Source organism: Coregonus clupeaformis, chromosome 2 (assembly GCF_020615455.1).
Source record: "Coregonus clupeaformis isolate EN_2021a chromosome 2, ASM2061545v1, whole genome shotgun sequence".
Taxonomy (NCBI): domain Eukaryota; kingdom Metazoa; phylum Chordata; class Actinopteri; order Salmoniformes; family Salmonidae; genus Coregonus; species Coregonus clupeaformis.
Window position 1 is genome coordinate 638,048 of NC_059193.1, and position 21,808 is coordinate 659,855.

Below are 21,808 nucleotides of genomic sequence, written 5' to 3' on the forward strand. Positions count from 1 at the left end.
GGTGTCCTTTAGTAGTTGTTTCTTAGCAGAAATTCGACCACGAAGGCCTGATTCACACAGTCCCCTCTGAACAGCTGATATTCAGATGTGTCTGTGACTTGTACTCTGTGAAGCATTTATTTGGCCTGCAATTTCTGAGGCTGGTAACTCTAATGAACTTATCCTCTGCAGCAGAGGTAAATCTGGGTCTTCCATTCCTGTGGTGGTCCTCATGCGAGCCTGTTTCATCATAGCGCTTGATGGTTTTTGCGACTACACTTGAAGAAACTTTCAAAATTCTTGAAATTTTCCGGATTGACTGACCTTCATGTTTTAAGGTAATGATGGACTGTTGTTTCTCTTTGCTTATTTGAGCAGTTCTTGCCATAATATGGACTTGGTCTTTTACCAAATAGGGCTATACATTCTTTGCTGCTTTAATATAATATCGGACTAATTGAAAGTGACTCTGGAAAGCCCTTAACCCCAAAGCTGAACCCTTGTCTAAGTCCCAAATAGCACCGTATTCCCTATATAGTGCACTACATAGTCATTTGGGACACAAACCTTCCCCCTGAAAATAGAGAAATAGCCCAACTGACAGATAGATGTACAGACTATTTTTCCCCTCAAAAACATATTCTCAGACTAAGACATACCCTTACAGGACTAATCCACCCAAAATCACTAATTCCTACGATTTACAGTGTTAAATAACTAATATGTGAGAACCCCTTTTATTTTTTATTTTTTATTTTTATTTTACAAATGTTACATTTCAGTGTTTTAATAAGATTGGGAGCGACAAATCAAAATCATTGTGTAAATCTTTTTGCAGCTAAATCGACTACAAAATCCACAATGCAGTGCTCTCTCTCTGGTCAAACTGGCAAGCTAGGTAGCTAGCTAGAAAACATAGCTACACACAATAATACCAAAGTCAATATCAGCATGTGAAGTAGCTAGCTAGCTATAATATCGCAGAAACAAATTGCACTATAAATTAAGGAATTACAATCTCACCATGTTTCTAGCTCAAAGCTGTGTGAGTCAGTTTGCGAGGGCCCTGCGAGCAGGGAGACGAGAGGAGAAAATTGCTTTGCGTCATGGAAGTTGAAGGAAGAAAGGATATTCATCTGATGGCGCACTGAGGACTTTGAGGACATTTGAACGAAACATATACTTTATCATGACAATATAGACGGAACAAAATTGGGTAGTGCATCATTAGTTCCTCTTGTCATGTTAGCAATTGCATACCTTAGAGAGATATATATAACTTGTCAGAAATGTCCAGATCAACTAGCCCATGTCAGCTAACATTTTTTTAATTATGTTTTTTAGCCCTTAGATATCGTTGTAATTTTTTGGTCACTCAAATATCACATGTATACAGTGAGGGAAAAAAGTATTTGATCCCCTGCTGATTTTGTACGTTTGCCCACTGACAAAGAAATGATCAGTCTATAATTTTAATGGTAGATTTATTTGAACAGTGAGAGACAGAATAACAACAACAAAAAACAGAAAAATGCATTTCAAAAATGTTATATATTGATTTGCATTTTAATGAGGGAAATAAGTATTTGACCCCCTCTCAATCAGAAAGATTGCTGGCTCCAGGTGTCTTTTATACAGGTAACGAGCTGAGATTAGGAGCACACTCTTAAAGGGACTGCCCCTAATCTCAGTTTGTTACCTGTATAAAAGACACCTGTCCACAGAAGCAATCAATCAATCAGATTCCAAACTCTCCACCATGGCCAAGACCAAAGAGCTCTCCAAGGATGTCAGGGACAAGATTGTAGACCTACACCAGGCTGGAATGGGCTACAAGACCATCGGCAAGCAGCTTGGTGAGAAGGTGACAACAGTTGGTGCAATTATTCGCAAATGGAAGAAACACAAAATAACTGTCAATCTCCCTCAGCCTGGGGCTCCATGCAAGATCTCACCTCGTGGAGTTGCAATGATCATGAGAACGGTGAGGAATCAGCCCAGAACTACACGGGAGGATCTTGTCAATGATCTCAAGGCAGCTGGGACCATAGTCACCAAGAAAACAATTGGCAACACACTACACCGTGAAGGACTGAAATCCTGCAGCGCCCGCAAGGTCCCCTGCTCAAGAAAGCACATAAACAGGGCCGTCTGAAGTTTGGCAAAGAACATCTGAATGATTCAGAGGAGAACTGGGTAAAAGTGTTGTGGTCAGATGAGACCAAAAGCGAGCTCTTTGGGATCAACTCAACTCGCCGTGTTTGGAGGAGGAGGAATGCTGCCTATGACCCCAAGAACACCATCTCCACCGTCAAACATGGAGGTGGAAACATTTTGCTTTGGGGGTGTTTTTCTGCTAAGGGGACAGGACAACTTCACCACATCAAAGGGACGATGGACGGGGCCATGTACCGTCAAATCTTGGGTGAGAACCTCCTTCCCTCAGCCAGGGCATTGAAATGGGTTGTGGATGGGTATTCCAGCATGACAATGACCCAAAATACATGGCCAAGGCAACAAAGGAGTGGCTCAAGAAGAAGCACATTAAGGTCCTGGAGTGGCCTAGCCAGTCTCCAGACCTTAATCCCATAGAAAATCTGTGGAGGGAGCTGAAGGTTCGAGTTGCCAAACGTCAGCCTCAAAACCTTAACGACTTGGAGAAGATCTGCAAAGAGGATTGGAACAAAATCCCTCCTGAGATGTGTGCAAACCTGGTGGCCAACTACAAGAAATGTCTGACCTCTGTGATTGCCAACAAGGGTTTTGCCACCAAGTACTAAGTCATGTTTTGCAGAGGGGTCAAATACTTATTTCACTCATTAAAATGCTAATCAACTTCTAACATTTTTGACATGCGTTTTTCTGGATTTTTTTGTTGTTATTCTGTCTCTCACTGTTCAAATAAACCTACCATTAAAATTATAGACTGATAATGTCTTTGTCAGTGGGCAATTGTACATAATCAGCAGGGGATCAAAAACTTTTTTCCCTCACTGTACACATTAGACATGGCAAAATATATAGAATTGCAGGAAATAAGCTTAAAACCTACACAATTCTCTCCACCAACAAGATGGTTGTGAACAGTTTGTGTCATGAACAGTGCTTGTGCCCATAGAAATAGACGTGGCGTGTGCGCGCGATGTTCCCCAATGCTGGAAGGTGGGTCCCGAGTGAAAAAGTTTGGGAACCCCTGTTCTAGACAAGTATGCCCATACCATCTATTGGCTTATTTGGTGAGCTTGAGTGCAGCGTTATGAAATGTGATAGTTTGTTATCCCCTATCTTCAGTGACTAGAAACGTATCATGATGACGTAGCACATCACCTTTCATTTCTAGGGTGGATTATCCCTTTAAGGGAGGGAGAGGAGAAACAACGCCGGTCTTGTTTTCTGCAGCGAGTAAGGACAAACACATAGCTAACAGCTAGGGGCTGTGTGTGTGTGTGTGTGTGTTTCTGTGTGTGTGTGTGTGCGTGGATATAGATAGCTAGCAGCTAAGGGTAGTATGCTGGATGAGGGCTGTAGCCTCAACCAGGCCAGGGTTAAAATACAAAGTTTCCTCTCACCAAGCTACTCAACCAGATGGCCTGGGAGGAAGACTGCTAGCTGCTACTACCTGGATGCTTCATAACACATTCATAATCCATACATAACAGATTCATACCATCTCTGCCAGGCCACAACATGACGAGGATGCTATGTGCCAAGCCAAAATGTTTGAAGTATTTCTCCCCGATACAGATAAAAGCTATTAAACAAAATGAAAATGAAGTTATCCAGGACTACTTCTTACATGCAAACCGCATACATTACATTTTGAATCAAGCAAGATGAATAGCTCAAGCAGCCAGGTATTAAAACCACACATCTCTGGAAGAGAGTTGAATACTCGAAAAGCGACCCTCATCATTCTCTCAGGACGTCCCATTGTCTAAATCTATCCAAAATTCTCAAGGTTTTTCCACCGTCACAGACTAGTTTGTACATGTTCCAGGACAGCTCCTGTCGTCAGAGTGGTCCAAAATGTTCCCCTAATTTTCTCCTGGTCCACTAAACCATGGTCTAGACCAGAGAGGTCTGCTCTGTTTCACCTAACCAAAACAGAAGAGGCTTCTGGGACGGTAGAATAGTCTTCCTTCAGACAGTATCTTTGACCCAGGACAGCGCGTCACACATGGGATTCGACCGGGGAACACTTGGTTGTTGGCCCGCTTCTCTAACCTTTAGGCTACCTGCTGCCTCACACATGTCCAAAATGTTCCCCTAGTGCACAGAAGCATGGTCTGACCAAAGAGGTCTGCTCTGTTTCCATAACAGAACAGGCTGCTGGGACAGAGACATGAGGAGAATAGTGTCTGCGAACCAGGAAGTATGTTACGCCACAGGTTATAAGTCAGGGGTCAGAGGTGACAGACATCATCAGTAGCACCACCATCAGGGTACCATATGTGAATACCATACACACAGGACTGAGAGAACACATTTTTGTTATGTTGTGTTAGTAGGTTTTTTAACACATTCAGAAAGTTATGTTCACATGTTATTCGTATGTTGTAAGTTTTTGACTCTCCCTCTTCTCTATTTAAAATCTCTGTCGCTCTTCAGACACACACACTTGCGCATAGACACACAAACTCTGTCCATTCATTCGCTGAGGCCAGCTGCACACCTGCTGACAGCAGAGGAAGGTGTCACACCAGCCTTCGCTTTGGCTCCCACTCCTGTCTAGCTCAGGGGTTCGGCGTCGCCTGCCTTCTAGCTGCTGCCGAACCTGCTGCTGGCAAATGCCCTTCACTCATCAACCCCGGACTTGTCTCGTCATCATTACACACACCTGGTTCCAATCCCCACTCTATCACTGTATACAGTGCCTTGCAAAAGTATTCATCCCCCTTGGCGTTTTTCCTATTTTGTTGCAACATGTAATTTAAATGGATTTTTATTTGGAGTTCATGTAATGGACATACACAAAATAGTCCAAATTGATGAAGTGAAATGAAAAAAATTACTATTCTAAAACATAAATAATGGAAAAGTGGTGCGTGCATATGTATTCACCCCCTTTGCCATGAAGCCCCTAAATAAGATCTGGTGCAACCAATTACCTTCAGAAGTCACATAATTAGTTAAATAACGTCCACCTGTGTGCAATCTAAGTGTCACATGATCTGTCACATGATCTCAGTATATACAGTTGAAGTCTGAAATGTACGTAAACTTTGGTTGGAGTCATTAAAACTTGTTTTTCAACCACTCCACACATTTCTTGTTAACAAACTATAGTTTTGGCAAGTTGGTTAGGACATCTACTTTGTGCATGACACAAGTAATTTTTCCAACAATTGTTTACAGACAGAAAATTTCACTTATAATTCACTGTATCACAATTCCAGCGGGTCAGAAGTTTACATACACTAAGTTGACTGTGCCTTTAAACAGCTTGGAAAATTCCAGAAAATCATGTCATGGCTTTAGAAGCTTCTAATAGACTAATTGACATAATTTGAGTCAATTGGAGGTGTACCTGTGGATGTATTTTAAGGCCTACCTTCAAACTCAGTGCCTCTTTGCTTGACATCATGGGAAAATCTAAAGAAATCAGCCAAGACCTCAGAAAAAAAATGGTAGACCTCCACAAGTCTGGTTCATCCTTGGGAGCAATTTCCAAATGCCTGAAGGTACCACGTTCATCTGTACAAACAATAGTACACAAGTATAAACACCATGGGACCACGCAGCCATCATACCGCTCAGGAAGGAGACGCGTTCTGTCTCCTAGAGATAAACGTACTTTGGTGTGAAAAGTGCAAATCAATCCCAGAACAACAGCAAAGGACCTTGTGAAGATGCTGGAAGAAACAAGTACAAAAGTATCTATATTCACAGTAAAACGATATCGACATAACCTGAAAGGCCGCTCAGCAAGGAATAAGCCACTGCTCCAAAACCGCCATAAAAAATCCAGACTACGGTTTGCAACTGCAAATGGGGACAAAGATCGTACTTTTTGGAGAAATGTCCTCTGGTCTGATTAAACAAAAATAGAACTGTTTGGCCATAATGACCATCGTTATATTTGGAGGAAAAAGGGGGTTGGGGAAACTCGTGATGAAGAGGTTTTAAAGCTTGGTCGCAAATGGATCTTCCAAATGAACAATGACCCCAAGCATACTTCCAAAGTCGTGGCAAAATGGCTTAAGGACAACAAAGTCAAGGTATTGGAGTGGCCATCACAAAGCCCTGACCTCAATCCTATAGAAATTTTGTGGGCAGAACTGAAAAAGCATGTGCGAGCAAGGAGGCCTACAAACCTGACTCAGTTACTCCAGCTCTGTCAGGAGGAATGGCCCAAAATTCACCCAACTTATTGTGGGAAGCTTGTGGAAGGCTACCTGAAACGTTTGACCCAAGTTAAACAATTTAAAGGCAATGCTACCAAATACAAATTGAGTGTATGTAACCTTCTGACCCACTGGGAATGTGATGCAATAAATAAAAGCTGAAATATATAATTCTCTCTACTGTTATTCTGACATTTCACATTCTTAAAATAAAGTGGTGATCCTAACTGACCTTTACTAGGATTACATGTCAGGCATTGTGAAAAACTGAGTTGAAATGTATTTGGCTAAGATGTAAACTTCAGACTTCAACTGTATATATACCTGTTCTGAAGGCCCCAGAGTCTGCAACACCACTAACCAAGGGGCACAACCAAGCAAGCGGTACCATGAAGACCAAGGAGCTCTCCAAACAGGTCAGGGACAAAGTTGTGGAGAAGTACAGATCAGAGTTAGGTTATAAAAAAAATATCAGAAACTTTGAACATCCCACGGAGTACCATTAAATCCATTTTTAAAACAATTGAAAGAATATGGCACCACAACAAACATGCCAAGAGAGGGCCGCCCACCAAAACACACGGACCAGGCAAGGAGGGCATTAATCAGAGAGGCAACAAAGAGACCAAAGATAACCCTGAAGGAGCTGCAAAGCTCCACAGCGGAGATTGGAGTATCTCTCCATTGGACCACTTTAAGCTGTACACTCCACAGAGCTGGGCTTTACAGAAGAGTGGCCAGAAAAAAAGCCAACACAAAAATAAAAAATAAGCAAACACGTTTGGTGTTCGCCAAAAGGCATGTGGGAGACTCCCCAAACATATGGAAGAAGGTACTCTGGTCAGATGAGACTAAAATTGAGCTTTTTGGCCATCAAGGAAAACGCTATGTCTGGCGCAAACCCGAGAACACCATCCCCACGTTGAAGCATGGTGGTGGCAGCATCATGCTGTGGGGATGTTTTTCATCGGCAGGGACTGGGAAACTGGTCAGAATTGAAGGAATGATGGATGCCGCTAAATACAGGGAAATCCTTCAGGAAAACCTGTTTCAGTCTTCCAGAGATTTGAGACTGGGACGGAGGTTCACCTTCCATCAGGACAATGACCCTAAGCATACTGCTAAAGCAACACTCGAGTGGTTTAAGGGGAAACATTGAAATGTCTTGGAATGGCGTAGTCAAAGCCCAGACCTCAATCCAATTGAGAATCTGTGGTATGACTTAAAGATTGCTGTACACCAGCGGAACCCATCCAACTTGAAGGAGCTGGAGCAGTTTTGCCTTGAAGAATGGGCAAAAATCCCAGTGGCTAGATGTGCCAAGCTTATAGAGACATACCCCAAGAGACTTGCAGCTGTAATTGCTGCAAAAGGTGGCTCTACAAAGTATTGTCTTTGGGTGGGTGAATAGTTATGCACGCTCAAGTTTTCAGTTTTTTTGTCTTATTTCTTGTTTGTTTCACAAGAACAAATATTTTGCATCTTCAAAGTGGTAGGCATGTTGTGTAAATAGGAAAAATGCCAAGTGAGGTGAATACTTCTGCAAGCCACTCTATATACTCCCTCTGTCATTTGTCGGTCATTGTATATGTTGCTTGTTTTCCTGAGAGGAATCTCTCCTACTATTTCCTGAGTACTTTATATTTTGCACTGTGGGTTTCGTCACGCTTTAAGCTATGGTGCTTTAATAAATTCACTCGTTCTAAACCTGCGACTCCCTCCTGCCTACTCCTCTCTACACTTGTGACAGAAGGTGGTGTTGGCTCAGGGCTGTGTGGGGAGGCACTGGTGGGAGGGTTCAGAGAAGAAAAGAAAGAGAGAGGTGAGAGAGTGAGAGAGGAGAGGAGGGAGAGAGAGAGGAGAGGAGGCAGAGAGAGAGACAAAGGGAGAGATGAATGAGACTGGGCTGTCCTTTACTTCTTCAGGCCGGTGAACCTGCACATTCCCCTATTTTACATTAGAGGAAGTAGAGAAATGTCCTCTCATGTAAGGAATCACTGTCTTAAAGGCAGGCAGGTACTACTCTGGTCGGGGGAAAGATCCCCTGAGGAACGCTAATACAGATGAAAGAGGGATGGGTAACACAGAGAGTTCCAGAAAGTGATGAACTGTCAGCTGTGTGGTGCACTGTGGCACCTATTAATGTCCCTCTTCATGTTAAAAGACGCAGACCGCTGAGAAAACATTGCTAGTAAATCTCTGGGATTAAGGCGAAGTAAAAACACGCGCAGCAGCACAGACACACACAAACCTCTCAGACTGACCTGACCACTGTAGCTGGGATCTATCATGCTCCTGGCTCTCTGCTCACTCACTCATTCACTCCCTCCCTCCCTCCCTCCCTCCCTCCCTCCCTCCCTCCCTCCCTCCCTCCCTCCTCCCTAAAGGGCTCCATGAGGGTCCAGAAAGAGACGCTCCCCTCTTTGATTTAAATCAACTTTAACCTGGAGACCTGATGAGGACCTGAGTGGTCAAAACATCAAATAACGCAGCATGCAGAGGAGTCTCTTTTCACCTTTTATACAACTTTAACCTGGACCTCAGCTCCACTGCCCTACTCTGCCTGGCTGGTTCTGGTGATTAGACATTAGAGAGAGAGCGCTATAGGACCAGGATGTGGGTGATCGTGGATCGGTTTTGCCTTTCAAACCATAATAGAGGGGTCCTGATCCTATATCTGCTTCTTGCAATAAGAGATATAGGACCAGGATGTGGGTGAAGACTGTTACGATGAGGAGGGCGAGCCATATAGTTAGCTTCGTACCATGTCGAGGTAGCTCTGTCCCAGATCTGTTTGTGCTGTCTTGCCAACTGTCATGCCATCATAACAATATGAGCTGGCTATAGAGAACAACCAGATCTTGGACCTGGCGCCATTTGATAGATTGAAACGTCTGGGACAGTGATAAATGACAGACAGGTGAAAAGTGGCCAGTGCTTGGAGTGAAGCACCACAACACCTTGGACCTGTCTCTACGGTGTGACATGAGGAACGCAGACGAAGGATGTCAATGTTTATGTTGCTGCCCTGCTAGACGAGACGACGGGATCCTGATGGGGCTCCATGTTCGGTGTTGCCAACTGGCCTGGGCAGAGTGTGCGTGTGTGAAGTTGACCCAGCGGTTGGATTGGAACAGTGAGGAGGGTGACAGTAGCTAGGTTTCCATCCAATTGGCGGCAGATTTTCATTTGAATACTCTAGAATCCGCATATACAAAATATGCAAATTTTCCCACCAGTGGTATGTATCCACCAATTTTTGCGGATAAAAATCAGTGCGTGATGATCAGTGTGGGAAATTAACTTTTTGGTCCACCAGCCACTGTGGTTTTTTACCAGCCAAAATATATTTTTGCTATAATTACACACACACACAAACGGATGAGCATGCTTTCTGTTTTTCTAAAACAATAAATACATTACTAGTTAGAAGTAATGGGGAATATTGCTTCATTTCATTTTTGTGACCTGCGTCTTTTAACCAATGTATGTTCAAATAAATAATTTAGATACAATAAAAACAGATAAACAGTTCTACAACTGAACATCAAGAATCAACAACACAAAAGGCTGAGTGGTATGGCTTATTTAAGCAGTAAGGACCAAGGAGGTGTGGTATATGTTCAATATATCCACGGTTAAGGGCTGTTCTTACGCACGACGCAACGCGGAGTGCCTGGATACAGCCATTAGCCGTGGTACAATATGTATACAAAAGTATGTGGACACGCCTTCAAATTTGTGCATTCAGCTATTTCAGCCACACCCGTTGCTGACAGGTTTATAAAATCGAGCACACAGCCATGCAATCTCCATAGACAAACCTTGGTAGTAGAATGGCCTTACTGAAGAGCTCAGTGACTTTCAACGTGGCACTGTCATAGGTTGCCAAGTTTCCAACAAGCCAGTTCATCAAATTTCTGCCCTGCTAGAGCTGCCCTGGTCTACTGTAAGTGCTGTTATTGTGAAGTGGAAACGTCTAGGAGCAGCAACGGCTCAGCTGCGAAGTGGTAGGCCACACAAGCTCACAGAATGGGACCGAAGAGTGCTGAAGTGCGTAGCGCGTAAAAATCGTGTTTCCTCGGTTGCAACACCCACTACCGAGTTCCAAACTGCCTCTGGAAGCAACATCAGCACAATAACTGTTCGTCGGGAGGTTCATGAAATGGGTTAACATGGCCGAGCAGTCGCACACAAGCCTAAGATCACCATGTGCAATGCCAAGCGTCGGCTGGAGTGGTGTAAAGCTCAACGCTATTGGACTCTGGACTGATGAATTACGCTTCACCATCTGGCAGTCCAAAGGACAAATCTGGGTTTGACGGATGTCAGGAGAACTCTACCTGCCCCAATGCATAGTGCCAACTGTAAAGTTTGGTGGAGGAGGAATAATGGTCTGGGGCTGTTTTTCATGGTTCGGGCTAGGCCCCTTAGTTCCAGTAAAGGGACATCTTAACACTACAGCATACAATGACATTCTAGACGATTCTGTGCTTCCAACTTTGTGGCAACAGTTTGGGTAAGGCCCTTTCCTGTATCAACATGACAATGCCTCAGTGCACAAAGTGGGTCCAGAAATGGTTTGTCGAGATCCGTGTGGAAGAACTTGACTGGCCTGCACAGAGCCCTGACCTCAACCCCATCGAACACCTTTGGGATGAATTGGAACACTGACTGCGAGCCAGGCCTAATCGCCCAACATCAGTGCCCGACCTCACTAATGCTCTTGTTGCTGAATGAAGCAAGTCCCTGCAGCAATGTTCCAACATCTACTGGAAAGCCTTCCCAGAAGAGCGGAGGCTGTTATAGCAGCAATGCCCATGATTTTGGAATGAGATGTTCGGCGAGCAGGTGTCCACATACTTTGGTCATGTAGCCGTGGCATATTGGCCATTTACCACAAACCCTGAGGTGCCTTATTGCTATTATAAACGGTATAATTATAAACCAGGTGGTTCAAACCCTGAATGCTGATTGGCTGAAAGACGTGGTATATCAGACAGTATACCATTGGTTTGACAAAAATGACTATTTGCTGGTCTAATTACGTTGGTAACCAGTTTATAATACCAATAAGGCACCTCGGGGGTTTGTGGTATATGGCTAATATGCCACGGCTAAGGGCTGTATCCAGGAACTCCGCGTTGCGTCGTGCATAAGAACAGACCTTAGCCATGGTATATTGGCCATATACCACAACACCTTGGGCCTTATTGCTTAATTATAGTGAAGGGCTCTACGCTGACATTTTTAACAAGGAGTACATGATGTAGAAATGTAGAAGCACACAAATAAATGTAGGAGAACAATTAAAGTATTTGAGTGTTTTAATGATAAGACTTTACTAAAAGTTCATGAATACAAGTTATGAGTGATCCATGCTCAATCAAGCACAATCATTAGGGCAGAGAAACAGAAGGAATTCTCTTTTGCTCTATTTATTTTGTGAATGAACTGTTTTTATCCAGTGAGTCTCAGATTGAAGGGCTTTATATAAGACACTTAGAGACTGTGGGTCTGGGAAAAACAAAGCTATGTGTCGACCATAATCCTGCCACAAGTCTTAATAACATGACACCAATGTAAGCACACATCAGGTCAACATAGTCCAGTTGTGCCTTTTGGATGTCTATCACCCTTGCTCAAAATGCACAAAAATATATTATTAATGTCACTAATGTAAGCACACATCAGGTTAACAAAGTTTCTTATTCCTTTTTATTATGTCTAAGATGGAGTTGCATAACACCATTACTAAAAAATGCACTAAAAAGGTGCAAGAATGTAAATATAGCAAATACCATATGTTATACGTATGTCGTTACAAAAAATTACTCACAGTCATCTACTGTTATACAAGTCTATGCCAAAACTGTAGGGGTCTGCTAAAATGGCTCATTCCCAAATGGTCACACAGACACCCCTCAGCATCAGGCAGATAGGCTGGAAGGCATACCATACCATCAAATGTATTTCGATTTCAATTACAGATATGGAAAAAGAATTGTTGGCCTAAAATGTAGGGGACTGCTAAAATGCTTAATTTCTCAAATGGCAACACAGACACTCAGGCATCCCACACAGAAAAGCATAACATCCCTATAACCAACTCATACATACCATCACCATGTGGCTAATGTATTGTGGTCTAAGCCAACCTTCTGTGTCTGACCAACATGATTGTTGTCTCTTTTGATTTAATGTTATATGTAATTACAAACAGGCAAATAGGATTTATATGGAAGAATAGTGTTGTATTGTAATATGACGGTATTGTCTCTGAATGGTATTGTATTGTCCCATTACTAAATAGGCTGTAGTACTGTACGGATCTCACTAGAGGGCTTTATTTAGCTTAGGTCCAGGACCAGGTAAGGGAGTGAAGCATCAGAGATATCATAAAGAAAAGGTTTTCATCAACGTATTCAACATTCAAGATGAAAATTGTACAACAGTTAAATCGTGTATTGCCTTTACCACAATCATTTCTTTAAACGGTATGTTCAATTCCAAACTAAATCATGTGTAATGGCATGATTGAGAGTTGTTTTAGATAAATGTGAACCTCCACATTTGTGCTTATGGAAATGATTGAACTGCAATGCTTGTTACCTCGTAGAACTTCATAATCTTTGCAGAAAATAACCACACATTACATTTGATGTCCTGGCTGCAATATAATAACAGACTTCTGGGACAAATAAAATGTATGGCAAGAAAGAGATTATAATGTCTTCTCCTCCTCTCCAGTGAATATTACCAGCCATTTCCTTCCTTAGCTGACAGTGAGGAATCACTGAGGGGAATAGAGGAAGATGAAACCTCAAAATAACCATTATTATTTTGCAGACCCATCAGCACAAGACAACTAACTATTACTGTTTGTAGGAGGAGGAGAATTCTCGGAGACATAACATATTATAATGTTGTCACTGTACAACATAAATCAAATCCATGTACATCCATTTTACTGCCTCACACGAAACACTCTCGTCAGTATTGTACCTGACCAATCAAGCAGATCAAATGAGCACATCTTTTCATAATGTAGCAAGATCATTTTCATAAACTTGTGATAATGTAGCAAGAGGCTTGTTATTGAAGAAATGGGCCAACTGACTGGACCACAAAGCAAAACAAACAAGAAAACTCTCTATCTGTAGCCAACCAACCCAGGGCTCTACGCTGACCTTTTTTAGGAGCACGTGTGAACCTCAGTTGGAAAATGTAGACGCAGAAAGAAATGTAGGAGCACAATGAAAAATATTTGAGATAATAAAGCTAGAATCCTTAATTTTATTAGGCGTGCTAGTGTTTCTAAATGTAAAAAAAAAAAATTGGTCACAGAGCAAAATATTTAGGCATATACAGTGGGGGAAAAAAGTATTTAGTCAGCCACCAATTGTGCAAGTTCTCCCACTTAAAAAGATGAGAGAGGCCTGTAATTTGCATCATAGGAACACGTCAACTATGACAGACAAATTGAGAAAAAGAAATCCAGAAAATCACATTGTAGAATTTTTAATGAATTTATTTGCAAATTATGGTGGAAAATAAGTATTTGGTCAATAACAAAAGTTTCTCAATACTTTGTTATATACCCATGAGCTGTTCAGACGGTATTGGGAGCCTGAGGTCTGATACCAACAGGCTAAGAGACAGTTTCTGTCTACAAGCCATCATGCTAATGAACGCTTGAACTTAGGGCTGGGCAGTATACCATATTTTACGATATACCGGTAGTCATGCATGGACCAGTTTGGGTTTTTACTTTACCTTCTATAACGGTATTTGAATGTTTGGTAACGTCAATTTATGTTTGATAACGTGATAATGTTTGATAACGTCAATTTTTATAGTTTACTTCGCTACTAGAGTCCTCTCTCTCCATGCCGCTTTCCACACAGACCTAGCCCCGCCCCCTGTCACTCAAGGAGCGCATTTGTTGTTACTCCTCGACAAGATACTTGCGTTCAGTCAATGCAGCACATGCAACAATGTTGAAGACAACGATGCTGTTTTCACTTTGCTTCTAATATAAATCCTCTAGTGTTCTATAATTACACTATTACTTTGTGTTTCTTACATCTGCAAACAGCTAGTTTGTCTTTTCTTAGTAAGTTGGGTCTAAATCTTGTTAGCCGCTAATGCTAATCACTAATTCTAATTGCTAGCTAGCTAACAAATGTACTGAGTCAGAACAAAAGTAACTACCTATATAGCCTGATAATACCAGTGATGGTGTAGACCTACATTTGCATGTTTTTTGTGCAACAGTATCTTCTAAATCAAAGGAATACGCGAAGCAAGAATATGTTAGCTACAGGAAGTAGCTGAGAAAACATTAAATGTAGCCAAAGATTATAGGGTTCCCTAGGAAACACTTGTCAACAATTTGGTTCCTACCCTATCACAATAACTCATTTGTTCATGTCAAACACTGTATTCAAAGTGCCCACTATTATATTCTAAATATAGAATTAGAATAATCATTCTATTTTCATGATTCCAACAGTTCACCCAAGTGTTTTGCTCTAAATCACAAGTCAAATCGCAATTGCAACATTTGGTTAAAAATAAGGCCTAGAATGTTTGTCCATATTGTGCAGCTTTTCATGGCAGTGTGGAAATGACCTCAAATGAGTGCAGGAAATGCAGAAATTGATGAAAATTGTGAAAATAATTTTGAATTGAAGTTGAATTGAACAGTATAAAACAATCAGAATGGAGAAAGACCCATTGAAATCAGTTAGAATGTATGTGGTGGTCCTCTGTAGCTCAGCTGGTAGAGCACGGCGCTTGTAACGCCAAGGTAGTGGGTTCGATCCCCGGGACCACCAATACACAAAAATGTATGCACGCATGACTGTAAGTCGCTTTGGATAAAAGCGTCTGCTAAATGGCATATTATTATTATTATTATTATTATTATTATGTGTTGCCACCCTAGGGTCACGCACTACTCCTAAAGCAAATTTAGAACTTTTATTATTAAAAAACATAAAATATCATCAAATACCGTCATACCGTCTAATAAAATAAAGAAAATACAGTGATATGATATTTTGGCCATATCGCCAAACCCTACTTGAACTGGACTGACCACCTGCACTGACTCTCCGCACCTTAGCACAAATGCACTCACTCACACCCACACATATACATTCATGCTACACACATCACAACTGCTGCTACCAGACTCTAATTAGCATTGCTAAATTCTGTACAATTGCCCCCAATCCCCCCTTCCCCAAAATGTGTAAATATTGGACTATAAATTGTGCCTTCCTCTATTATACCTATACTAAAATGTTTATTCTATTCTACTGAGCCATTTACTTTATGTTCATATTCTTATATTTTATTATTTCTTATTGTTGTTGCATTGTCGGGAAGGAACCTGAGAGTAAGCATATCATTCGGCGGTGTATACCATGTGTATCCTGTACATATGACCAATAAAACTTGAAACTTGAAGGAAGAAGGCTGGAATGTTAAGTGACCAAGAAATCAAGAAATCGGTCCAGGCTTGAACACATGAATACCTAGAAAATGGCTAAGGTGCAACCTACAAGGAAAATGACTGCGATGTGAAGTGACCAAGAAATAGGTCCAGGGAGGACTAATATAGAAGTGAATGATATTGATTTAGTAAACAATACTACAGATCTGCAAATGATGTATAGATTCATCCCAAATTAATAAAATATTGGAGCTAAAATAAAAAACGGTGGAAAATTTGAAAAGAAACACTAATGTACTAATTTATGAGTGAAAATAAATCAAAACTCCTAGTTGAAATTCAGACCATATTAGGGTATTCTCTGCTAAAGTACTGGGTATACTATTAATCACTATGCTCAAAATGTACTGTACTACAGAGATATGGCAATACTAAAGTACACAACAGCAATCCAGCGATCCAAGAGAAGATAGTATCCAGAGGTAAAAAATAAGCAGTGATATTTCCAAATTATAATTTAAATAGAAAAATTACTAAATGTTAATAACAATATCGTATATTATTAGTATTATTATTAGTATTATTATTATTATTATTATTACTACTACTACTATTACTACAATCCTCATTGCTGATAGCTTCAGGCAGAAATAACAAACAGCCATAACGCATTATTAACTCAGCAACGTCTTTGCAATAAACTGATGCTATTCAATAACAATAACTACATGACATTGTTATTATCATAATGTTATTATTATTCCATTATTTTGAAGACTATACTACAACCCAAAAACATTTGGAGGCCATCCTAATCCAACGCCTGAGAAGAGCCCAACATTTGCCAAAAGCAAACCAGCAATACAGTCACACAAGTCCAACGGGACTTCCGTATCCCATAACAGACAGAACAAGCTCCTTACCTGGTCCCTTTGAATGCATGGCAGCGAGGTCCTCCTGTGTGACTTGCTGTTGGACTGACTGTGTGCCATGTCTGAGGAAATCACAGAACTGGACCTCCTTCGCCTTTTAAACACAGGGGTCTCGTTCCCTTCCCTTGGTCCAGTCACGGAGGGGTTACAGCCCTCACTTTGTATCCCTTGGTTGGGAAGAAGACTATCAGCATACCTCGCCAGTAGGATACCCAACACTCCCACCAGGTACGCCACGTAAGGTCTCCAAGTGGCCCCCGCTTTGTGCAGCGAGATAAGCGAGATAGTCCGTACGACGCTGACGAAAAATATGACAGAAATGCCGTGCTTGAGCCGTGCTACCATGAGTGCGCCGGTGGCCAGGCAGGCGAGCACGACTGCGGCCGCTGGCGCGCTTAGGAAAAACAGCTGCTGTTCATCCGTCGCGTCCCGCCGTGCACAAGAGCCTACTCCGCTTATGCTACTGAGCTCAGTCCTCTGGTCGACAAATTGTACTGCCAGAGCGAGAAAACCCGAAAGCGAGCCCACACATACAGCACACACACCGGAGTCTTTGGGGACCCTAGTGAGCACGAGCCTCACCATGCACGACTCATAATATGAGCCACCCGGGTCGCGACTGTCGCACACTGGCTGGATGACATGTTTTCACATAACCATTGCGCTCTGGCGCCCTGAAGATTTTATAGTGAGCACTGCTGATGTTACTTCTGCTCCGTAGACCTACTACACTACTGCTACTACTTTCAGATTCTACTGGCATCACTCATTTGGAAGTGTATGAACTTCTAGACCATAGGGTCTAGCGGGTCATGGGAAAGGACATGAGTTATTATCGATGCTGAGAGTTGTTGACAGAACGAACCAAGCCCCTTGACACATAATACAACTAAAATAAATACAGCGAGAAGATAATTAATGGTCACATAGGTCAGCTATTTCATCATACGCCTCAAACAAACGATTTTCCATTTAACCAAGGTGACCAGGCGACAGACTATTTTTTAAATCTTTGTTCCTTAGTTATTCAGGGGAGTATTGAAATATATGAAATGCCCCGAAAGAAGAGATATGCAGTGAGGCAGAATGACAGTAGAGAAACAGACCAACCAACTCCTGACGTCTTGCAGAGCAGATCTAGGCCGTTGCTTTCCTCACATCACATCATCATCCACACACACACACATCCGGAGCAGCGCTGTTGCATGCCCTCCTTTGTACTACTCCGTCACACTTCTTTTGGTATTTTTTCCGTCTTCTTCTTGCCTCCTTTCAGTTTTCCTCCGTCTTTCCAGGAGTTGTCTTTGCAAAAACACGAATGTATTTCCAGGTAGTTTAAACAATCCCACACACGCTCATAAATTGAATTATTCTTCTCCTTTCATGTTTAGAGTACCCTAACGGAATTATTGCTCAAGCATGAGCGCCCGCTGCCTCCGATGATTCCAATGTTAATTGCGGTGATAATGCGCATCGGTCTTCGAGGTAGTTGTGGCTTGGTGTTGTAAAGCAAGGAGGGGATTCCTTCCATATGTTAGTCATCAACTCTGAAACCGCCCGTGCATGAGGGTGTGAGTGTTCTCCTGCCTCAAATTCTTTCACACCCGGGAGTAGAGGAGTAGGAAAGTAGGGGATGCAAGCGCAGTGCAACCCCCAAATCATTCACTACCCAGGCTGCACCGTATGGGATTAGGCGCAGTCCCAGATTTGAAACTTGGAAAAATGATATGTATGAATATGCACATATCACATACCAACCCACATAAATATTTATTCATGTTTTTTTAAATGGGTAAGCTCTAGCACTTCAGGAAGAGCTGCTCCACAAGTCACCAAGGAATGGTGAGAAAAAGAGAGAGAGTTCATTTGAGAATGCATCACTGTATTGATGTATTCCTCTCAATGCATTAATTTAGAATACATTTGAATATATGAAGTGTTTTGTAAAATTTCGATGGCCATGCACACGTTTTGTTAAAACATAAATTAAAATGACTTATTGATGAATTATTAAGAGAGTCACTACTCTTCACTCATTTGTAGTGAAGGAATATTCTGAGACATTCTGAGAATACCACCTAGATTGACTCCTCCGTTTCCACCTCACTGAGAGGTAATTTAAAATGTCAATACTTCTAAAGTGTTAATGATGATGGGGTGTTGGTGTGTGTGTTTGTTTATGTATGTATGTACAGTGGGGAAAAAAAAGTATTTAGTCAGCCACCAATTGTGCAAGTTCTCCCACTTAAAAAGATGAGAGAGGCCTGTAATTTCCATCATACCACGGGGGGCCAGTATGAACTAAAATATGTATGCACTCACTAACTGTAAGTCGCTCTGGATAAGAGCGTCTGCTAAATGACTAAAATGTAAATGTATAGGTACACGTCAACTATGACAGACAAAATGAGAAAAAGAAATCCAGAAAATCACATTGTAGGATTTTTAATGAATTTATTTGCAAATTATGGTGGAAAATAAGTATTTGGTCAATAACAAAAGTTTCCCAATACTTTGTTATATACCCTTTGTTGGCAATGACACAGGTCAAACGTTTTCTGTAAGTCTTCACAAGGTTTTCACACACTGTTGCTGGTATTTTGGCCCATTCCTCCATGCAGATCTCCTCTAGAGCAGTGATGTTTTGGGGCTGTCGCTGGGCAACACAGACTTTCAACTCCCTCCAAAGATTTTCTATGGGGTTGAGATCTGGAGACTGGCTAGGCCACTCCAGGACATTGAAATGCTTCTTACGAAGCCACTCCTTCGTTGCCCGGGCGGTGTGTTTGGGATCATTGTCATGCTGAAAGACCCAGCCACGTTTCATCTTCAATGCCCTTGCTGATGGAAGGAGGTTTTCACTCAAAATCTCACGATACATGGCCCCATTCATTCTTTCCTTTACACGGATCAGTCGTCCTGGTCCGTTTGCAGAAAAGAACAGCCCCAAAGCATGATGTTTCCACCCCATGCTTCACAGTAGGTTCTTTGGATGCAACTCAGCATTCTTTTGTCCTTCAAACACGACGAAGTTGAGTTTTTACCAAAAGTTCTATTTTGGTTTCATCTGACCTTATGACATTCTCCCAATCCTCTTCTGGATCATCCAAATGCACTCTAGCAAACTTCAGACGGGCCTGGACATGTACTGGCTTAAGCAGGGGGGACACGTCTTGCACTGCAGGATTTGAGTCCCTGGCGGCGTAGTGTGTTACTGATGGTAGGCTTTGTTACTTTGGTCCCAGCTCTCTGCAGGTCATTCACTAGGTCCCCCGTGTGGTTCTGGGATTTTTGCTCACCGTTCTTGTGATCATTTTGACCCCACGGGGTGAGATCTTGCGTGGAGCCCCAGATCGAGGGAGATTATCAGTGGTCTTGTATGTCTTCCATGTCCTAATAATTGCTCCCACAGTTGATTTCTTCAAACCAAGCTGCTTACCTATTGCAGATTCAGTCTTCCCAGCCTGGTGCAGGTCTACAATTTTGTTTCTGGTGTCCTTTGACAGCTCTTTGGTCTTGGCCATAGTGGAGTTTGGAGTGTGACTGTTTGAGGTTGTGGACAGGTGTCTTTTATACTGATAACAAGTTCAAACAGGTGCCATTAATACAGGTAATGAGTGGAGGACAGAGGAGCCTCTTAAAAAATAAGTTACAGGTCTGTGAGAGCCAGAAATCTTGCTTGTTTGTAGGTGACCAAATACTTATTTTCCACCATAATTTGCAAATAAATTCATTAAACATCCTACAATGTGATTTTCTGGAATTTTTTTCCTCAATTGGTCTGTCATAGTTGACGTGTAACATTACAGGCCTCTCTCATCTTTTTAAGTGGGAGAACTTGCACAATTGGTGGCTGACTTTGGTGGCTGACTTTTTTCCCCCACTGTATGTATGTGTGTGTGTGTGTGTGTGTGTTTGAAGTTTTCATCAATGTTTCAGGAGACATCTCTGAACTGTACATCCGTGTCTCTCTGCATGCACATGTACACTGAGTGTACAAAACATTAGGAACACCTTCCTAATATACAAAACCATGGTGCTTGCCTACACAGCTGTGAGGGGAACGGCACCTCCTTACCTTCAGGCTCTGATCAGACCCTACACCCGAACGAGGGCACTACGTTCATCCACCTCTGGCCTGCTAGCCCCCCTTCCTCTACGTAAGCACAGTTCCCGATCAGCCCAGTCAAAGCTATTCGCTGCTCTGGCACCCCAATGGTGGAACAAGCTCCCCCACGACGCCAGGACAGCGGAGTCACTGACAACCTTCCGGAGACACTTGAAAACCTACCTCTTTAAGGAATACCTGGAATAGTATAAGAGTAATCCTTTTACCTTTTTTTAGGCTTGCATATCTATCATATCCTCTTTTTGTTAAACTTTCACTAATTACCCACCCTTACTCGATAAGTCTGCTAACTTAATTGTAAAGGTCTTCATTGGTTACTTATTTTGTTTTACTTTTTATATATATATATATATATATATATATATCTTAATACCTTAAGACCAAAAATATGCTGCTTAAAGATGCAGAAATCGCTCTACCTTTTCCTGGTTGCTACAATTCTAATAGTTCACCTAATTTCAGTTTATGTGACAAAACAAGCAACTATAGCAGGGGTGGGCAAACCTTTTGGCTTAAGGGCCACATTGAGTTTTTGAAACCAAGTGAAGGGCCACATAATGAAAGAAAAAAAAAACTAAAAAAAAAAACGAAATGAAAAAAATTAATCAATGGTAAAGTGGTTGTCCCACTGGTTTTCATAAGGTGAATGCACCAATTTGTAAGTCGCTCTGGATAAGAGCGTTTGCTAAATGACGTAAATGTAAAATGTAAATGTAAATAATACAGTATATGCGTGACAAAACATGTGAAGCCTTTATTCATTTTCAGATTGACACCCAACTACTAATGTACTGGTGTACATATGCTTGCAGAACAATTGTACCCTTATACCATCTCTACCCTTGTTTTTTGTGAACAAAATCTTCACAAAACTTTCACAAAATTGATATAATTTATAACATCACAGACATAGTCAAACACACACACAGATCCTGCATCCCTACCCTTGTAAAGTACAATC

At 41.8% G+C, this 21,808-nt stretch overlaps 1 protein-coding gene across 1 annotated transcript in view; it reads right to left on the minus strand.

Annotated features, from left to right (window-relative positions):
• LOC121577094 (cGMP-inhibited 3',5'-cyclic phosphodiesterase A-like) overlaps positions 1-18,312 on the minus strand; it is a 245,804-nt gene extending 227,492 nt beyond the window's left edge. Inside the window, exon 1 of the mRNA XM_041890866.2 lies at positions 16,710-18,312. Coding sequence (XP_041746800.2) covers positions 16,710-17,303 — 594 coding nt within the window. The 5' untranslated portion in view covers positions 17,304-18,312. The remainder of the gene's footprint in view (positions 1-16,709) is intronic.
• Between the last annotated feature and the right edge of the window lie 3,496 nt (positions 18,313-21,808).